The 22,408-nt window shown below is 35.5% G+C and overlaps 1 protein-coding gene across 2 annotated transcripts in view; it reads right to left on the bottom strand.

Annotated features, from left to right (window-relative positions):
* Window positions 1-22,408, bottom strand: part of EDIL3 (EGF like repeats and discoidin domains 3) — a 388,297-nt gene that overhangs the window by 262,429 nt on the left and 103,460 nt on the right. For both annotated transcript variants that reach the window (XM_072736863.1, XM_072736862.1), the window contains exon 2: window positions 6,174-6,302. In XM_072736863.1, coding sequence (XP_072592964.1) covers window positions 6,174-6,302 — 129 coding nt within the window. The remainder of the gene's footprint in view (window positions 1-6,173; window positions 6,303-22,408) is intronic.

Genomic DNA, 22,408 nt, shown 5'->3' with positions numbered 1-22,408 from the left:
TAGAGTATTTTCACTGCCGTACAATCCTCTGTGCTCTGACTACTGTGTTTTTACATTCAAATTCCACTTGTTTATTACAGGTTTATAGAAAAATGATTGACATGTATATAAATTAACCTTGCATTCTAAATCCTGTTATAATTGCTTATTAACTCCAGAATTTTTCTGGTTGATTCTTTAAGATTTCTATCTACATAGATGATCATATCATCCAGGAAAATGTAGTTTTATTTTTCCTTCCCAAAATGTATACTTTATTTTCTTTCCTTGACTTATTACATTGGCTAGTAATTCCAGTACAATGTTATACCCTCTAATTCCAACCACAGCATTGCAAATGGCAAGATTTCATTCTTTTTAATGGCTGAGTAATACTCCATTGTGTGTGTATGTGTGTACATACATATACAGATACTATATCTTTGTTATCCATTCATCTGTTGATGGACATCTGGGCTCTTTCCATATTTTGGTTATTATGATGATTGCTGCTATAAACATTGGGGTGCATGTGCCCCTTCAAATCACTATTTTTAATAGATTTTTTTTTATCAAGTTGAGGAAGTTTCCCTGTATTCCTAGCCACTTTTGAAAGGTCTTATATCTATATCTTCCATGTGCCACAATCTAGCTCTTTCTCCACAACTCCAGCAAAACTGGTGTTTGCATTATCTTCTATCAGCTACATGTAATCCATGTAAATGTTTATCTTGGTCAACTTCCCCACCATATTTGATACTGCTGACCACACATTCCTTGAAATGTGATTTACCCCTAACTTTTGAGGTGCAATGCTTTTCTGGTTTCTCTTTTATCTTTCTGACCATTCCTTCTCAGACTCCTTTATAGGTTTGACTTTCTCTACCTATTCTATTGCTTAATTACTGATGAGCTTCTTCACAGTTTCCATTCCTTGGTTTTCTTTTAAAAATTCTGCTTGTGGGCAGCCTGGGTGGCTCAGCGGTTTAGCGCCACCTTCAGCCCAGGGCCGGATCCTAGAGACCCAGGATCAAGTCCCAGATCGGGCTTTCTGCATGGATCCTGCTTCTGTCTCTGCCTGTGTCTCTGCCTCTCTCTCTGTGTGTGTCTCTCATGAATAAATAAATAAAATCTAAAATAAATAAATAAATAAATAAAAATTCTGCTTGTGGGCTGATTTATATACATTCCCTAAATATCAGTAACTGTCTATATAATTATAACTTACAAATCTAAGCCTGGTTTCTTAACTAATACCTAGCAAATTCCTCCAATTCAATATGTGAAATACTCAACTCATTTACTCCTCTCTTTCTCCACACTCCTTTTACTCAGTAATCCCAACAGTCACCAATTGTATACTATTGGTGTACAATATATCTAAATATCTAAAGTCACTATTGTATCCTTTGAATAATTATAAGTTATCTCTTTTCCATTCCCTTTGTTGTCCAAGCCAAATCACCATGTCTCATCTGGTTTCCTGCAGAAGACTTCAAATTGTTCCCCTGCCTTACTGTGTTCTTTTTTTTCCCATGTTGTCATATTGTAATGACAATGATCTTCTAAAAGTACAACTCCTCTGCATGTCTCTTAGTATAAAGTCCATATTCCTTAAAACATCAGGCAGAATCTGTCACCACTATCTTCTCCAGATGCATTGGGACACTATGTGTCTTCCTTTGAAACTCCAGCCACATTGAGTTTCTTGCAGCTCATGGAAGGATTTTTATCTCTGATCTTTTCTTAAGTTTATTTTTTTAAAAGATTTTATTTATTAATTCATGATAGACAGAGAGAGAGAGAGAGAGAGAGAGAGAGGCAGAGACACAGGCAGAGGGAGAAGCAGACTCCATGCTGGAAGCCCGACGTGGAACTCGATCCCGGGACTCCAGGATCACACCCTGGGCCAAAGGCAGGCACCAAACCACCGAGCCACCCAGGGATCCCCCTATCTCTGATCTTTTCTAAATATTATTTCCTCTGTCCAAATACTTTTATCTTTCATCTTTCTAGATTGGAATTAATTTTTATAATCACGTGACAATATTACTTTTTCAGGTAAGCATACATTCCCTGACATCTAGCTTAAGATAAGACACCTGCTATATATTCTTATGACTCCATATGATTCTGCTATCACACCACCCACCATATTCATCTATTTATTTATCTGCTTTCCTAGCTAGACAATAATTTCTGTAAATTTGTTTACCATTACATTCCACCAGATATGTAACTATTACTTAGCAAGTACTCAATAGATATATAAAAATACATGAAAACTAAGATTTTTTAAAAGTCAATCACTTATTTTGTTCTCTTTGATTACATTAATATACTATATATTTGAATTGTAAAAGCTTGTAATTGCTATTATTTTATTGTATTAATCTGATAGCACACAGAGGGGAATTATGCCATGTAACTTAGATAATCTAATAATTTCCAAATTTTTAACAAACTCTACAATATTCACTGGTAATAGAAATTTCTGTATGAAATAAACGTGTCAACATTTGGCTCCAAATTACCCAGTGCCATCCAGGAATGTGAGCAGGTGGAAAGAAATTTGGGGCTTAACCACACGGTGGTCTATCTATAAGTCCCCTGGAGAAAAAAGATAGCATGTAGTGAACATCTGTGCAAACACTGGTTAATCTGGCTGATGTCTTCAAATCGGAGGATAAGCAGTAGATTCTTTTTCCCTTTCCTTTAATCAAGGAGATATTTTCCTAATGCCTTTTGTAGCTCTAAGAAGTGAGTTATAATAACTCTAAGAGGCTGAGAACATTGAAGTGTGGAAGTATGTCTGAATAGAGAGATGTGTGTGGGAAAGAAAGAGAGACGGGTAAATGATGGATATTAGAGTATAGAGACAGATCAAGAATTATATCTAAGAAAAACAATGTTGTCTAGTGAATGAAGTTCACAAACCTGAGCAGATCAATTTCTCCAAGCTTTCACACATAATATGGCAATGTAGGTGATATGAGGATTGATTGCAAATGCGAGAAAGTGTTTTGTGCTTATCTGTCACTAGATGCTTTGGGAGGGAAAAATAAAAGTACAAAATTGGGTGAAGATCTTTTTGAAAAAAGTAGCATCAAGAACTTAAAACAAAGTTACTAAAAGTGATGAGGTTTGAGGTAAAATCAAAAAGTGATTTTTATCTCTAAGAATAGTACATATTTGAAATTCTCTTTCCTAGATGTACTACAAAGAGATTATCTGATTGTAGAGTGAACAGAATAAAAATAATTTTTAGAATTAAGATCAAAACCAAACTTTTTCTAAGAAAATATAGAAAAGATTTTCTTTCTTTTGGAAAGTAAGAATAAGAGATTTAGAATTCATATAATCACAAAACTTATATAGTTTAAAGGTTAGAAGAAATCTTGGCCACATCTCCATCTTTGAAGAGATTAATGTGTAAGTAAAAATACATCGATGGCAACAACTAAAATCTTCTATCTTTTAAGATATTACATTAAAACACCTATAGCTTTTTTTAGTGGGGGAGTGTATAAAATGCTAATACACTTTATGCTTTCTGAACTGGTGCTACCTAAAGGTTAGAAAAAAACAACAGAAATGTCCCACCAAAGGAGTATACTTTTCAAACTAAAAATGCAGGATGGTCTTAAATGATCTAATGTTTCATATATTTTGTCCCAATAAGTAGTCTTAAAAATATGAAAAAAGAAACTCAGGTAGGCTAGATATTAAAAGCATTGCTACTGGAACACCTGGGTGGCTCAGCGGTTGAGTGTCTGCCTTCGGCTCAGCACATGATCCCAGGATCTGGGATCGAGTCCCACATTGGCTCCCTGCGGGGAGCCTTCTTCTCCCTCTGCCTGTGTCTCTGCCTCTCTCTGTGTGTCTCTCATGAATAAATAAATAAAAATCTTTTAAAAAAGCATTGCTGCTAAAATTTTTTTTAAATAAAAAAATAAAAGCATTGCTACCAAATGTTTGTATTTAATAAATATTCAGTACTCCCTTATTACATGAAAGTTGAGAAAGAAGTAGTAGAAAGGTAAGTAAGGTAATACATGTATGTCCTAAAGAGGTATCTAACCTAGATTGTTTGATTTCCCCATATTTTCTCACTTAAAAAATTATAATACACAATATAGCAATATATTATATAATATATAATATATTATATAATATCACAAAATAGCAAAGTTGCATTCAAGAAACTATGGATATTTTTAAAACTTTGAGGGTACTTATTTTCTATTATTTTAATGTTATAAAACCAGGATATTAAATTAGAATTGGTGTAATTAAATATGCTATGCAAATTAGAAAGCAAATAAAAATGGATATATTTCTTCCAAGATATGGATATATTTCTTATAAGAATATATACCATGGAAGAATGTGGTTGCTTAAAACACACACTAAAAAATAGAACTTAAGATAAAATACTATAACTGCATTATTTCTGAATATCATATTTTAATAATATATAATAATGAATATGAGGAAAACTTAATTCTATGATCATGTGAGTCTCCAGTCTCACTGAACTACATAGAATATGGCAGTATATTTAAAGTGTTGTTGCCCTAGTCTTATTCTTCTGATAAAATGATAAAAATTGAATTAATTTAAAAATATGCACCAAAGAATTCAAGTATTTATTTAAAAAATCTATGAAGATACTGATTTTTAAATTATTTAAAGACATTTGCCTCTTTGATTCCAGATTTGGCTCTTAGAAAATAGCAACAAAAACATTATATACTACAAACGTAAGGCACTGTCAGTTTGGGGTTAGCGGGCTTAAATATAACACTAAAGTTTTATTCTATTCATCTCTTCCTGTTAGCAATATTTATGACTATAATTTTCTCCAGAGATATAGACTTTCCTGAGAATATGGTTCTCATATTAAACTCTGAAACTCACTGTACATATTTGGAGACTGGGTCAAAGTTGCTAAAAAAGTTTTATTTCAGTGGCACTGTATCAAACACCCTACACTAGCAGTGAGTTAATAAAAGGCTTAGAAGAGAATTATATTTGAAATGGATTAAATGAACAAGGTAACTTTCTGTAATAATATAATTGTTTCAGATGTAATACTTTCATACTAATGTCATTTAAAAATACAAGAAAACACATTTAACAAATAGAACACACTAAAATCCAATAACTAGTGGTCAAAAATGGTAAGTTAATAGTTTTAATTATTCTTTCTTTCATTCATTCAATAGTTGTTGGGTTCCATTATGAATAAAGGTCCTAGGTTAGTTGTATTAGGTACAATGATGCATAACTCAAACTGATCCCTTACTATAGTTCTCTTCTTCAAAACCGTTTTTCAAAAGCCATCAAAACCTCTGAGGTTTCCAAGGCTTATGCTGGTTGACAAAAATTTAACTCAAAACATGTTTAGTTTTCCTATATTGAACAGATATAGTCTACTTTTTATTTTTCTTGGCACTGATATGAAACAAATATAGATTTTTTTTCAAATTTAATCATGGTATTACCTTTAGTCAGAGAGAAAAATCTCTATACAAGTTAAAACAGTGCTAAATTATTTGAAGTACGGCCATATCCTTAATGGGAACAATTTGGAAATTATGAAGTTACCCTGAATCCATAACTACACATGCCAATGAAGTACTCAACAGATGAAAGAAAATTTGCAACATGATCAATGACTAATCAATATTTGCAAAGTTTTTGAGAAGACTCTGAAGAACAGCACAGACTCTGAAACATCATCTTTTATTTATTTATAGTCTTAGAAAAGTAATGGTTAAAAGAGCTACAAAATACTGGTATTATCAGTCACTAAAATAAGTTCTATATTATTTAGAGTGGCTAATTTAAATAAATTGACTAGGGACTTATTTTTAAGTAAGAAGGAAATTTTAAATGTATATCAATATTAGAGAGATAAAAATGTATTATATTCAAGTAATACTTGTAGTAACTTTGAAGTATAGTGTTATTCACTAAAACGTTTTAAAATTATTTGGGAATACCACTAATACAAATATAATTTAATTATAAAATAGATATTATAAAATTGAGAGTACTACAGAGGGGTAAACTGATTCACAGTACACAGAAATCTTATACAGAATACCCATACCTCACCACACCAAATTTGTCAGTCACTCATGCATACAAAGAGAATAACTACTGAAATGCTTAAATCTTGCACTTACCAACCTCCACAACACTAGAACAGTTGGGATCTGTGAAGCCATCTGGACATTCGCAGGAAAAGGAATTGTCAGACAATCCTGACAAACAAACACCTCCATTTTCACATGGATTGGGATCACAGATATCACCTGAGAAATAAAGAAATAGATAATGAATTTTCATTTGTCTTAGGCATCAAAATGCACTATTTCATACTCCATCTTCCTTTGGTAAAGCCATCATACTGCTTAGATTTATAAATAAGGTATGCAAGACCCATTTGAAACCATGTGCTTCTATAAGAGAAACAATATATAACATAAAATTAAATTTTCTAATCATATATTGCTTACTGAATAACATACTAAAAGTCATTAACTTAGTTTGGGGTTCCTTCATTGCATATAAATGAAATATGTCTGATTTGTTAAAGACTAACTGAAATATATCTGGTAGACTGATTTATTAATTACTCCAATAAAAAAGCTTTCTAAACTCACACATTTAACTCTGTAAATTCTCTTACTAAAGGGGTGGGCTTTATTTCTGGATCCCTAGAATCTGGGCTTGCCCATGTGACTTGCTTTGACCAACAGGATGTTAGCAGACTTGTAGCCAGCATAAGTGTATAAAAGCACTTGAGTATTTCTTTTTTTTAATTTAAATTTTATTTATTCATAAGAAACAGAAAGAGAGAGGCAAAGACATAGAGGGAAAGGAAGGCTCCATGCAGGGAGCCTGATACGGGACTCGATCCCAGGACCCCAGGGTCACGCCCTAGGCCAAAGGCAGACGCTCAACCGCTGAGCCACCAAGGAACCCCTCACTTGAATATTTCTACTTTGAACACTGTCAGGGCGATGAGAATAAATTCAGGATAGCTTGTTTGAGAGAGGTGAGAGAAACATCGAGGAATAAGAAAGAAACTGCCACAGAGAAATAAGCTGTGCTCTAACAAAAACCTATAATATGTGGCCTTGGCTTTGGTACTGGATGGTAGATGGAACCTTGAAAGGCACTGGAAAGGATGGCTATAGGAGGCTGGTAAAACATGAGGCTATCCTATATTACATAGAGAAAAAGAGTTGGTAAGGCTGTCCCCTGAGAAAACTTTCATGACAGAAAATATAACTAATGACTGTTATAAATGAGTAATGAGATTTCCAGGCAGAATGTTAAAGTGTCAATTGGTTCTTAACAGTTGCACTGATAAAGTATTACAAGAAAGAGATGTGATAAATAAAGAACTGATGAGTTTGAAAGTAAAGGAATACAGAGAGACCAGAATTTGATATAACCAACCAACCAACCAACCAACAACAACCCAAAAAACAAAAACAACAACAACAACAACAACAACAACAACAACAACAAAAAACACTATATCTCAATGCCAGCCTTTCAAATCACTGAAAGATCAATTCTGGGGTTTTGTCAGAAAGGCATGGCCTCAACATAAATACCAAATTAAGAATATGGCTAGAAGGGCCCTCATGAAAACATTTCAAATAATTCAAATACAGCCTAAAAGACTCTATAGGCTAAATAAAGGGGCTTCAAAAAGTCCTAAAAGTAATATCTCTGAACAGTTTGACACACCCAAAGTAGCACTGATTAAGTCTGGAGTGAAAAGCAAGCTTCAGACAAAGTCATGGGTGTGGTTTTATTGCACAGAGAGGGTATAAATCGGATTCAGAAAAGCCTACAGTTTTTAAGGGAGCTTTATAGGGGAAAGTGTCACTGCCTAGATTAAAAGAGAAGGAGGCTTCTCACATTTACAAAAGCATCTCTGCCCCAACTTTCTACTACTTTGTATTTCTTGGGAACTTTATTCCCTTATAGGAACTTTCCCATGAATTATAGCCTCTCTGTTCTACACTAGCAACTTAGGACTTTAGGAAAATAAAAGTGGAGGTTAACATTTTGTCACATTTTTAAAGGAAGTCAGTAGCTATATTAATAGGATAGATAAAAATACTACATTAGCACTGAAATAGCTATTAGAGTCATGAAATAAGTGAACAAGTGAGAGAATGAATAAGTTTGGGTAATATAATTGAATTTAGTATGGCTAGATTATTTGGTCAGGAATGGCTGCGAAAGTATAAATATCTCCTATTAGTAAAGATGAAAAAATAACAACAGAATTTATAAGATGAAGAGCCAATGAATGTTTTTAACATGTATTCTAAGGTTTTGACATGGTCATATCTATATTTTAAGATGAATATCCTTGCAGCACTTTATAGACTGCATTTGAATGGGGACGCTGTTGACCAATAGAGATATATTTCAATAGATTTTCTATCTCTTTATATATCTAGCTTGCTAGTCACTCAGTCATTCCTTCACTCATCCATCCATTTGTCCATCTATCCTCCCATTCCTTGAGAACCTATTTTATAGCAGGTACTGAAGTCAGTGCTGGGCATACAGATCTAAAGATGAGGGGATATCTATTAAACATTCTAGGCAAAGAGAACAGCATATACAAAGGAAAAAGATCACGGTGCATTCTAGGAACTTCAAGCAGGCCACTATAATTAGAGCATAAATGTGAGAAACAGAGAGAAAGGAGCTCAGAAAGTAGCATGGCCATATAAATAAAGAGCCTGTGTATGCTGTGCCAAAAATCTGAAGTTTATCTTTAAGCACAGAAAAATCATAAAAGGACTTTATGCATGATAAAGTATATGATCACATTCGTGTTTTGAGGATGATAATTGAGGCAGCATTGTATTGGATCAAATGGAAGAGTCAAGGCTGAGGGCAAAACGACTAAGTGTTAATCTCTTTTGAAGTAGTCTAGTCCCTTCAAAAACTGATTTTCTTAACTCTTTTCAGAGACAGCTATGAACAGAGAAAGCCATGAAGGCACCATTCAATTCTGATTCAGCTAATAAATACTAGGTAATAAAACAAGACATGAAAGTCCCCCCAAATCACTACTGCTCTTTCCCCCAGATAATGAATCTAGAAGCAAAGCAATTACTATTGAGATTTTCTAGAAAGAAGCAATAATCAGTTTTGAATGTAATACCATCCCTCTCTACCTTAGATATCTACAAAGTAACATAGCTTTTTACTGCCAGACTAGCCTACTAAACCTGTACATTGCATGAAGATAGATATTAACATCCAAATATTTTTTTGATGAGACATCAGTCATTATTTTGTGTATTGTTAGTACTACAAAAAGAGGAGTTCTTTACTCCCTAGACCAGGATCTGTTGTTGCAGCGAAGTCAACAGATTGAGACACATTGTAGATATTCATATCCATTTATTTACACTCCAGGAGAAAGGCAAGGCAGGGGTGATATCCCAGAGGTTCTCAAGCATACAGACTACATTGATACATTTATCCAAAATCAATTACCTTTCATTCTTATCCTTTTTACTCTTATAACCAAGTTCCTGCATAGTTTATTAACTGATGTGAGCTTATAGTCTTGATAAATCAGGGACCACACAAGGCTGGAATGCCTGGTCCTTGTAATTATTCCATCAGGATGGGAAATTTTGATGTCCTGTGAAAACTTTCTTGGTACGTGTGCTGCCCTTTCTAGGTGATAATACTTAATCTAATTGGTTTTCTATCAGGTGTTTATGCCATTCATATGATGCTTCTGAGGTCAAAATAAGACAGGGTATGTTCACCTCTCACCACATCTTGTAGACACCAGCTGCTGTTTAGCTGACCTGTTCATTCTCTCTCGTCCTTGAACATTTTGTTCTTTTTTTCTTTTTGCTTATGTCTACTTATTTCTTTCTTTTTTTTTTTAATTTTTATTTATTTATGATAGTCACAGAGAGAGAGAGAGAGAGGCAGAGACACAGGCAGAGGGAGAAGCAGGCTCCATGCACCGGGAGCCTGATGTGGGATTCGATCCCGGGTCTCCAGGATCGCGCCCTGAGCCAAAGGCAGGCGCTAAGCCGCTGCGCCACCCAGGGATCCCTGTCTACTTATTTCTAATACATTGCACAGTTGTGAAAATTCATCTTATATGTTATCCCCATTTTTGATATTTACCCAATGTGTTTATGAAAGGTATAAAAGAGGTAATAGATTTGACCAAAATGTACATAGTAGAATCAAGATAATACTATGACCAAATTGATGTGGGAGTTGAGGGAGAGCAAGATATCTAGGTTGATGTCTAGAGCTCCTGCCTCTGTGACTGAGTAGTCATCTTTCACAAGGAAATATAATGGATTTATTTTTAAAGGAATTGTTGTGTTTGAAAAGTCTGTGGGACATCCAAAATGAAAGTGTCCCATAAAGCTACTGAACACACAGATATGAAAATAGAAAGACTTTGGTATAACATGGATTGCTAGGTATGGATGTGAATACTATATTTCAGTGAGTCTTTAAAGGAAGGAAGAGGAGGGTGGGAGGGAGTAGAGAGAAAATTAGAGAAAAGGAGAGGTCCTTGGGCATAACAAAAATAAATGAGGAAAAATAAGGAAGGAAGAGTCTCTGAAAGAGGAAAAAAAGGAAAATAGTGCTAGGCCTTTCCACTTCAGTATAAATACTCAGTTATTCACTTAGGCTCTAGTATGTCCCAACATGTACCAGTGTTAGATGGACAGTATAGAAGAAAATAAAATTTTTGCTTTGGATAAAGTAGAGGGTGGAAGACAGAAGCCCATCAAACATAATTAGGATTATCACAGACTGTGCTTTTCCACATCTAATTATGAAATGTATCTCTGTGTCACATGGGTTCTCCATGAAGTAAATGTTAAGATAAAGTTAAGAGTGCAAGAAATTTATGAAGAAGTAATGTCTGTGAACAGTAAATGAGGAGGAAGCAGTAATGGGTGGGGAAATCCTTCATCCTGTGATGCAGATCTGACACTTGTGAAAAGAAATAGGAGGTGGGGTGGGAAAGAAGGAGAATAGAGCAAGTAAGCCTCAGTTTGTAATACAAACTTGATGAAGTCTTAGCCAATCCACCAGAAAGGAAAGTTTACTCTTTCGAGACATCCTCCAAGGGCATAAATGACCAGATACTGGTATGTTTGCCATGTTCAGTCACTGGCTGCAGGCATAGTGAGGCTATAAAGCTCCAGGGGGATCCTGGAAGTGCTGCAGAAGGTCTCTGGAGGCTAACTACATTCCTTGCAGCTAGACTGCTTATTTTCTTGAAGGGGGGGGGGGTACTACAGCAGTGCACTTCCACAGGTGCCACAATCTTCTCAGTCTCACAACTGTCCTGGTTAGGATCAGTTACATTGTTATCTTGGTCTAAACCATCATATCTGAGCATGCTGTTTTCTCTACTTACCCATTATCTCAATGGGTTGTACAGATGAAGCCTGATGCTTTAAGTAGAAGCAAATCCTCTAGCTGGAATTTCAAGTCTAATTAAAATGCACTGTAGGGACTTCTGATTCTCTGTCATTTCAATTAACCTGAGAAAGCATCAGCTCAGGTAAGAATCCTGATTAAAATGCAATAGATTCCTGGACTTCAAATCAGTGCTTTTTGTCTGTTTGTTTATTTCCCGATGGATGTGTTGGTAGAGTCCTTTAAAACTAAGATGGCAACCAATACAAGAAGACAGGCTCAATGTGGGAAAACAGGACAATACACGATTTCATGGTTCTTTATTCCACTGTCAGCAGGCTCCTAAAATATACCTCTGCATATTGTAATCTGTGTGCAGCGTTCTAGCTTGATGCTTCTTGGCTGGCTGGCCTCACCTGCTTTAGATTAGGACAGATGTGTTTAATTTGAATCTAACTATGTTTTATGATTCCATCTGCAGTTTATGGCAGACTCAGGCAAATTAAGCTGATGCCGATTTGCCTTTTGGCAAAAGAATGAAGCAATTATTTTTCCCAGGGGCAAGAAATCATTGCAGACTAAATTTAACTTCCTGTTTGCCTGGTCTTTCACCCACTCTCCAGGGTTCTGCTTGGACTGGGACCATCCTGTCTGAGTCCAAAGTCCACCTCATTCTTTTCACTGGCCCACCACCTGTTGCCAGTCACCTGTTCAAGGTGATTCAAGGATTGTCTTATTTCATCTCATTATTAATTTGCAATCCATGATCATTTAGCCTAGATAGCAAAGTGTACAGGCATCTATAATACATCATGTAGCACTGCAGAAGACAATGTAAAACCTTCTAAAAATCTAAAATCTCTTTTTAATTGTGGTTGTTTTTCCTGTGAGCTCAGTATATGAGCTACGCGATTTCTAATGCCAAGGAAAGGATAAAATCCTATGTTGGCCCTACACTGGGAATCAGGTGAAAAGAATAGCTAATTTTCCTCATCAATGTTTAAACTCTCAGATGATTTATGCATTCTGTTTTCTTTATACATTAGTGCCCTTCTCCAGTTCACAGATCAGAGAATCACTGAGTCATTCATCATGTATTGACACTCCAGGAAACACAGTTGAGGCTGGGACTACAGCCTAGATGAAGACACATCAAGTTCCAGCACTCTTAGAATTTATCTTATAGTGGAGGGGATGCAGAATGAACAACTAACTAGTAAGCAAGGTATTGGTCACTATAATAAAAGCCATAGGAGTGGGGGGGGGGGGTGCAGGATAACAGGCTAGTGAGAAAGGCAGTAAAAAGAACTGGTTACTTAAATGTACAGTCCAGAGATGCTTCTCTGAGGAGGTGTCACTGGAATTGAAAACTAAAGATGAACAGTGCCAGTCATGTTACAATCTAAGGAAGAGTTTTTTAGGCAGGAGAATAGCAAATGTACGGCCCTACTGATAGGCAAGAGTAATGAATTTAAGAAATGGAAAGGGGGCCAATGCATTTGGGACATGGTAACAAAATGTCACTGAATGTTTTTTGTCAGCAACACAATGTTAGTAGCAACCAGTTGATAATTTAAAGCCCCTTATTTGACTGTCCTCATAATAATCAAGGGCATTTCCACCAGGCCTATTCTTAATATTTATCAAACATCTACTGAAAATATATTATTGTATTTACATTCTAATGTTCTTATCTATGTGTATATTGATCTTTTTTACATATTAATATGTCTACAGAGTACTGCTAATGTATTCATGTATTTACATGGTAATATAAATATACCGATAATTTATTTGGAGGAATGCAAGCTTCTCCATTTTTTATGTTCCTTTAACAATGCTTTTTCCATTTCTGAAAAAAAATCTGCATACAGGTATAAAATTAAAAACAACAAAAAAAGGTAACATATTACTCAAACATGTTAACCAACACAAAATATTTAATTTCTTCAGTATTTCCCCACACTAAATGTGAAAGATACTGCCATACATACTGATATGTGGGAAAACAAAACACAGTGACCATTTAAAGTCGTGTTTCACAACTATGACAATGCAGGTCTGTGTATTAAAACCTCATCTTCAGTTTATTGCCCTCCTACCATTTTATTTACAAACTGGAAGAAAATAAAAGCTTTGTCTTCAACTGCACAAATTAGAATTTTTAACAAGTCTGTAAACAGAGTACTTGGCAAAATGAGCCAATTGCAGTACACAAGTTAGCAATAACTCTAGTTAAAATGAAATATATTTCATGAAAATATGCATACTCAACCTGGTAAAACAGAAAAATGTTAGTACCCTTATGACTTACTGCCGGTAAAATTATGCACAACAAAATAAATGTCACTTTTTGAATCAACAATAGGCTTCTCAATTTACTTTAGGGCTTCTGGAGAGACCATTTGTGTTGAATATTGAAATTTTATTTGTTGTATATTCTAATGAGTTTGATGCACAGATTTTTATTTTAAAGCTTTCTTTTGTAAACTAAAGCTTATGAGTGCAGTCAGTTTAGATCTCAAAAAAAACAAACAGTTAAAAAGGTTTGATCTGATTGTTAGCTTCATATGTACTTTATATATAAATTCTAATCAATATTTCAGACCATTACTTCAATTAGGAGAGAAGGAAATAAGATAAAAATGTCAATAAGAATAAGTTTATCTGCATCGCGAGATCGGCCATTTTACTGGAAAATCACTGGACATACTTGCAATAAAAGACAATCTAATTATATGCCCTGGTGGCCACAGGGCCCCAAAAGGACCATATTCAGCTATGGAAGACACAAATCTAATGACTAAACGAAGGAATGTCTTAGACTCAGAGCCACACTAAAGCTAACTTAAAGCACATTATCTCTCAGCTGATAGCCAGTGGTTTATCACACTATTTCAAAAGACATTTTTCTTTGTGGATAATGTTTTAAATGCTAAGGGAATACTGAAGAAAATTAGAAGAAAATTAGCAAAATTGTTGAGTATTGACAACGTGAATTTTGCATCCTTTAACACAGCTTCAATCAAGGCTAAGTGCAAGAAAAGACAAAACTATTTGGAGCTCTATATTTTGAAAGAAAATCTGGGCAGACTTTGTGTTTTAAAACACTCTAGAGAGTCCCTTAAAATAACAAAATCTAGAGTTTTTAGAATTGAAAGGGACATCAGAAATGATCTAACCCAGTGGTTCTCAAACTTCACTGTATATTGCAATCTCAGGGGAGCTTTTCAAATTCCTGATGCCCATCCCAATTAAATCAGAATGACTGAGGGTGGAACCCAGCCCTCCACATTTTTGAGAACTCATCTAAAGATTTTAATTTATTAAAGAAGAAAAATAAATAAAATGAGTAAGGAGAAAGAACGGAAAGAAGGAAAGATAGAAGGAAGAAAGTTTTTACTTTTCTGCCTTCAATTGAGAGGAAAGCAAATGAAGAAAAATATTTAACTAGATTCCTTTGTTAGTTTACTACGATTATGAAAAAAATTATTTGCAGGAAGCTATAACTGGCAATTGAAAATGAAGGTACACAGTATGTTAAGGAAATTAGAATAGATACTACTTTTAATTTTTTTAATAAAAAATAGATACTAGATACTATTTTTATTTTTTTAATTTTAATTTTTTTTAATTTTATTTATTTATTCATTCATGAGCAACACACAGAGAGAGAGGCAGAGACACAGGCAGGGGAGAAGCAGGCTCCATGCATGGAGCCTGACGTGGGACTTGATCCCAGGTCTCCAGGATCACACCCTAGGCTAAAGGTGGCACTAAACCACTGAGCCATCCGGGCTGCCCTAGATACTACTTTTAATACTAACATGTATTGAAATCCTATCAAATAATTTGCTGAAACTTCAGAAATTAGAGAATTCAACCATACAGAAATTCTGAGAATTCAACCATGCAGAATTCTCAAGTCTGTTGACAATATTGTTTCTACCTCTGAAGAATATCCACCTAATCATTCAGTTCATATTTCCTGAAGCCCATCTATGCTCCATTAAAATTTATCATTGCTGTACATACTACGGGGGCTCTGATAGACAATGACTTGTTCTCAGGGTTTAAGAAAAGACACAAGTAGTTGACTGGTAGTTACAACTGCATGTTAGGTCTATGAAAAAGAAAACTGTGGGTGCGAAGAGAGCACAAGAAGGGAGCACTAAACTCAGAATTCTGACTTAGGAAGCCTTCCCAAAAGCACGTCATGTCCAATTCAAGACCAGAGAGCTAGTGGAAACCAGCTAGGCAACTACATGGGACAACAGATTGGAAGCAGAAGGAAAAGTATGCGAAAATGCAGGTAGGAGAGCCAGTGTATGTGTTTAAAAAACAGGAAGAAACCCACCTCACCTGGAGAGAAGACTGAACAGAAATGGCAAGAGACAAGGGAAACAAAATCAAAAATGAACTATTGCGATTTCATCAAGATAAAAAGTTTCTGCACAGCAATGGAAACAGTCAATAAAACTAAAAGACAACCTACAGAATGGGAGAAGATATTTGCAAATGACCTATCAGATAAAGGGCTGGTATCATTCAGTCAAGAAATGGGCAGAAGACATGAAAAGACATTTCTCCAAAAAAGAACTACACAAGGCACACGAAAAAATGGTCCACATCACTTGTCATCAGGAAAAGACAAATCAAAACCACAATGAGATACCACTTTATACCAGTGAGAATGGTTAAAATTAGCAAGACAGGAAATAACAAATGCTGGTGAGGATGTAGAAAAAAGGGAACCCTTTTGCAATGCTGGTGCAGCCACTCTGGAAAACAGTATGGAGGTTTCTCAAGAAGTTAAAAATAGAGCTACCTTATGACCCAGCAACTGAACTACTGGATATTTACCCCAAAAATAGAGATGTAGTGAAACAATGGGATACCTGCACCCCAATGTTTATAGCAGCAATGTCCACAATAGCCAAACTGTGGAAGGAGCCTCGACAGATGAATGGATAAAGATGATGTGATATATATATCATTTATACTATCAACTATATACACCATATATATCGTTTACATCAATGTGGATGGAACTGGAGGGTATTATGATGAATGAAGTAAGTCAGTTGGAGAAAGACAATTATATAGTTTCACTTATATGTGGAATACAAGAAATAGTGAAAGGAATCATAAGGGTAGAAGGGGAAACTGAGTGGGGAAAAATCAGAAACGAAGACAAACCATAAAAGACTCTTAACTTTGAGAAACAAAAGGAGGGTTGCCGAAGGGGAGGTAGTTAGGGAGATAGGGTAACTGGGTGACAGGCATTAAGGAGGGCACATGATGTGATCAGCACTGGATGTTATACTAAATGTTGGCAAACTGAATTTAAATTTTAAAAAAAGTGTCAATGCTAAAGAAAATAAAGTGGACAGGATATGCAGTGTCTTTAAGAGTCTCAAAAGGAGTCTGGGCATTCCTGAGCAGAAAGGATAGCCACTTAGGATACTAAGCAGGAGGGCTGACATGATTTGGACTTCAGATTACTCACCTTACCTGTAGTGTGGAGAATGGATTACAAGAAGATAAAATGTAAGTTGGCAGATCAGTTAGGAAGTGGCAAATGTTACTCTGGCACAAGGGATTGCTGGCTTGGATTAGAATACTAACCACAGAAATGAAGAGAAGTGGATTCCAAAAGTTCTATTGAGAGACAAAATTTATGGGCCAAATGGTTGAAAGGAGGAAAGCTAAAAAATGAACTCACCTACCAAAATTCAACAAAAAGTTCTGCCTTTCATTCTGATGGAAATTACAGTCTAAGAAGCAAGTTTGGGGATGGTGATAAAAGGAAGTGATAGATTCCATTTTGGAAGTGCTTGGACTAAAATGCCTGCAGACGTGCACTTGGAGATACTCAGTGAGAATTTGGTTTTATGCATTGGAACCTGGGGAGAAAGGTTTGGGCTAGAGAGATAAATTAACACAGAGCTGATTTTTTTTTTTAATCATGAGAATATAAACAAAAATTCTGAGAAGAGCATTTGGATATGTGGTCTAGAAACCATATACACTTGCAAACTCTGCATTGTAAACTCTCTGAAGTTCAGAATCATTTCGGGATCCCTGGTTGGCACAGTGGTTTGGCACCTGCCTTTGGCCCAGGGCGCGATCCTGGAGACCCAGGATCGAATCCCACTTCGGGCTCCCGGTGCATGGGGCCTGCTTCTCCCTCTGCCTGTGTCTCTGCCTCTCTCTCTCTCTCTGTGTGACTATCATAAGTAAATAAAAATTAAAAAAAAAAAGAATCGTTTCAACTTAGAAAATTATCCCCTGTGCCAAAGATCAGGCTCTTCTACCTGCATTTTCACATACTCTTCCCTCTGCCTCTGGCAAAAGTCCATAGTATCCAAATAAAATATTATCCAAATATAAACAGGCGGATATAAACAGGTGGGAGACAGAGGATGGAAATGTACTTAATACGGAAACTTAGGGGCACTAGTTGGCTCCGTCCATTAAGCATCTAACCCTTGATTTTGGCTCAGGTCATGATATCAGGGTTGTGAGAGCCCCATGTCAGCTCCATGGGACTTAAAATTCTCTCTCCCTCTCCTTCTGCCCTTCCCCACCCTCCCTCTCTTAAAAAAAATAATAAAATGACAGAGACCTAACAGTATTTCGATGCTACTGAGAAGCAGCTACAAAAAAGAAGAGGTTAAAGATACAATAGAGAGGAAATACTCAGAAAGGCAAGGAGCGTGGAAAAAAAAAACATGACCAATGGGCCATCTACAGAAAGAAGATGGAAAGAAACACTGAGGGCTCAGCCGAGTTTGAAAACAATTGACAGGGGACGCCTGGGTGGCTCAGCGGTTGAGTGTCTGTCTTTGGCTTGGGGCGGGATCCTGGGGTTCCAGGATCTAGTCCCATGTCAGGCTCCCTGCATGGAGCCTGCTTCTCCCTCTGCCTGTGTCTCTGCCTCTCTCTCTCTCTCTCTCTCTCTCTCTGTGTGTCTCTCATGAATAAATAAATAAAAATCTTTAAAGAAAAAAAGAAAGAAAACAATTGACAGTGGTGACAAGTACCCAACATCTGCATAGAGGTCAACACCTGGATGTGTGATAGAAGTGGAGAGCCAATCCAGGTATGTTGTTTCATCAGACAGGTGTAGCGACGGTCAACAGAGCAAAAGAGTGACACCTGGCTGGTGTTGATTTTTTTGAAAAATGCACAAGATAGCTTATTGAATTTTATGCTCTAAGATTATATATATATTTATAATTACGCAAAAATTATAAACTCAGTCAAATGTTCTTTCAGAGAATATTTCAGTTATTCAGTTGACAGCAAAGGACAGACTAAAAGATAGAATTTGGCTGCTGTATATAAATAACACAGTACATCATGATGGTAACACTTAGCCCATCAATCCTTGTCGTGAATACAAACTCACACTGACTATAAAAACAATCAGGTGATACAAAGAAGATAAAATTTAGTGCCATGTCCAACTGGGGAAGTTTCACATTCCTTCTTATTTAGATCTTAAATTGTCAATTTTCTGAATGTAAAGCTGCTCAGCCACAGTACAAAAATAACCTCCAAGGAAAACCAGTCAAAAACAAGTTGGCTAACTTGATCACTTACGAAACATGGGTACCCAAAGAAAGAACAGGACATTGTGTTAATCACTGGATAACCCATTTTATCTTTTTTTTTTCAGACAGAAAGGATACATCATGTTAAAATTACAGAAAAAAATTGTAAAGTCTAATTGTGTTTTATTTAGAATCTTGTTTGAAGATTCACAATTTAAGACAGCAGTAGAATGACAGTTTCAAACTGTAGCACGTAAAAGCTGAAGGAATATTTTTCAGTTTTAAGTACAGCCCCAACTATTTATTGCCAGATGTTTAAAGTAGTCAATCATGTCATTACATAACATGTTTATAAACTGTGCACTAAATCTGACTGCATTATGTTTACCCATTTGGAGGCTAGAGAAAAAAAATTAAAATGCATCCTCTTCTAACTAAAAATAACCAATAAGCAGTTATCTAATTTATGGAATGGAAGTCATATATTAAAAGTCAGATTTAGATCTTGATTAATTTTTGTATAAAGTGAATGATTTCATACTCACCTTTTATAGCAATTTTCGCATGAAAGCAACACTTTATAGTTTCTGAATGCTCTAATTCCATATAATGTATAAATTTTCAGAATTTAAATCTTTTTATTCACAGTCAACAGTTCAAGGGAGCAGAAACATAAATGACTTAGGCCACTGTCTATAGACATGCTTACTAATAAACATGAGAACACACTAGCTCTTTAATTATTTTAACAAACATGGACTATCTTATTCAGATTTAATGATTATAAGGCCATTGTGTTTTCCTAATGCAAAGAAGTTCCTGACAAGTAAAGACAGCTGAGCAATTAACGCAGTGGAAGTCAGAAATTATGGGTGTTCATGCTATCTTCTTGGTTTTCAACAGGTGTCCAATTTTTGCTGTTAGCACTCCAATTTGCATCTTTATAGGGAACAGCCTGATTTTAAGGAGGGAAGCAAAGTGCCCTTTCTTTAGGAGTTCCAGCCGCCTTAATGGAATGCCATTCAGAATATTAGTGCTTTTATACTGAAAAGGCAAGGAAATACTTAGGAAGCTGGGCTGTTACTCTTCTGGCCTATCGAACAGAAATGTGACTTGTTAAAAGGAAGCCATTAAGCACAGAAATGGACAACTTGAGAGAACTTGAACACATTAAAAATAAAAACCCATTGCCTCTATCAATGGTCTCCATCCCACATTAGGTCACATACTGTGAGTCCTTACCAGGATTCGATCTCTGTATCCCTCCTGTCCTCGTTTTTGTGATCATTTAATACCCACCAGCTCCTTCTCAGTCCCTAAACCAGCCCTGATCCTAAAAGAAGGATCTGATTTGGCCTAATGCTCGGAACCCAGCATATCACTGCTATTCATGAGGTTCTGACCTTACTTGTCTTTCCCTTTTCTCATTGGTTTAATTACTGTCTATGCAATTTTGTTAATGACTCTCAAATATGGGTGGTATCAGCACAGTTTAGAATAATTTTGGTTAGATGCTTCATGCTTCAAGCTACATAAGCCATTGGGAAACCCTATGTCCCAAGCCCCCCACATAGCTTCCTTGTGACAGACCTATCTTGATGACACAACTATTCATAGGACTTAAATTATGCACCCTGTTTCTGAAAAAATTTCTCTGACACAAATTACCTGCTTGCTCAAATTTCATACATTCTTGAATTCTTCTACTCCATCACTTAGTTGAACTGTTAGAACATTTTATTATTTTATAGTAATATTAGTTTAACATGTTTTTGTGGCTTAACTATGTGCCAAACATTATACTAAGTGCTTTATGAATATTAATCTCATTTAATCCTTATAATACTCCTATCAGAAACTTTGCTGATCTTAATAAGACTCATTTTGCATATAAAAAATGTAAATTTACTAAAGTTGTATAATTTACCAAAGGACATAGAATAACAGTGGCAAAGTGAGATTTACACATAGGTAGCATGGCTTCAGAAACAAGAAACTATGCATGTTTGGATGGTTTCCCTTGCCTCTATTTTCCTCCACCTTCTCTCACCTCTGCAAGTTCTTCATCTTCTTCAAGTCCTTTTCATTCTCTGACTATTGGCCAATGATTCAGTATTGTTGTATGTTGCCTACTTTTCATCCATTGGAAAACTTTAGCCTTTTGGTATAGTCCTCCCAGTGCTTCCATATCTGAGCCTCTTTTTGCTTAAAAGGGGAACAGTTCTAGGTTCTAGTCTGCAGTTAACATAGCTATGTCTAGCTATGTCCCTTAGAACAAACTTTCCCTGCTGTGGACAATACTTACTACAGCTGAAAGTGAAGGTAAGCCTTTGCTAGCAGGTCAGATACTGGAATAGACCATGCTGCAAAAATATGTTATGCTGATATATTGATTCCTAGATAATATATTGATTCCCTAATATATAAATTATTAATTAGACAAATCCCTAGAGCCTGAGTACTATAAAAGAAATTCCTCTATTACTCCCAATCTTATTTGGAAAATTATGTAGATGACGACAGCACATGAATCATTGTTTGAGTATAGGACAACAAATCCTAGAATAAGATCTGATCCACAGTAACTCAATATATACCTGGCAAAATAATCTCATATATTTAAATGAACTTGTATGTATATGTTCTCTTATAAGAAATGCAATGATGACTATCACATGAAAATAATAAAATACCTGTGATAGAAATATAGCTTTTGGAAACTTAAGGTAGCATATCTCAATAATAATTTAACTACAAAGAATTTACTATTCCTCCTATTAATGGCATCTGGCACCTGTAGACCACCAATGAATCACTGAAACAGAGCTTTAGGAATAAGGAATGACTTCTGGACTAAGTGACTAAGTGGCTGTTTTTTTTTTTTTCTCCAGTTGTGAAGGATACCTTAAGCAAAAGAATGAGGCGTGCATTTTCTCTGTGAAAACACCAATCCTCTCTGAAACCATGTTATACTGACAACGATTATAACAACTTACATAAAAGAGTAAAATGACTCATTATCAAAAACTTAAGTGTTACCATACATATTTAAAGTAACATAGTGAACAATTCAGAAATTGATATCACTATTATCCTAATTATGTGATCTGTATTGAATAAAAAGCTACTCTGAACCTAAAGGTTTGTTGTGTTGTTTTTTTTTTCCCTTTTCCTCTTAGAGTTTAAGATAACAATAATGACAAAAATCTCCATTTTATTGAGCATGTACTATTATCCAAGCACGTTTATTGTTAGAAAGAATCAATTGCCTATAATTGGGAAAACTGGATAGCCACATGAAAAAGAGTAAAACTGAACTCTTATACACAAAAATCAACTCAAACTGAATTAAAGACGTGTGTAAGATCTAAAGCCATAAAACTACTAGCAGAAAATAGAAG

The sequence above is a fragment of the Vulpes vulpes genome, chromosome 14, assembly GCF_048418805.1.
Source record: "Vulpes vulpes isolate BD-2025 chromosome 14, VulVul3, whole genome shotgun sequence".
NCBI lineage: Eukaryota > Metazoa > Chordata > Mammalia > Carnivora > Canidae > Vulpes > Vulpes vulpes.
Note: the sequence above shows the minus strand (reverse complement) of the source record. Positions and strands in the feature narration are given on the sequence as shown.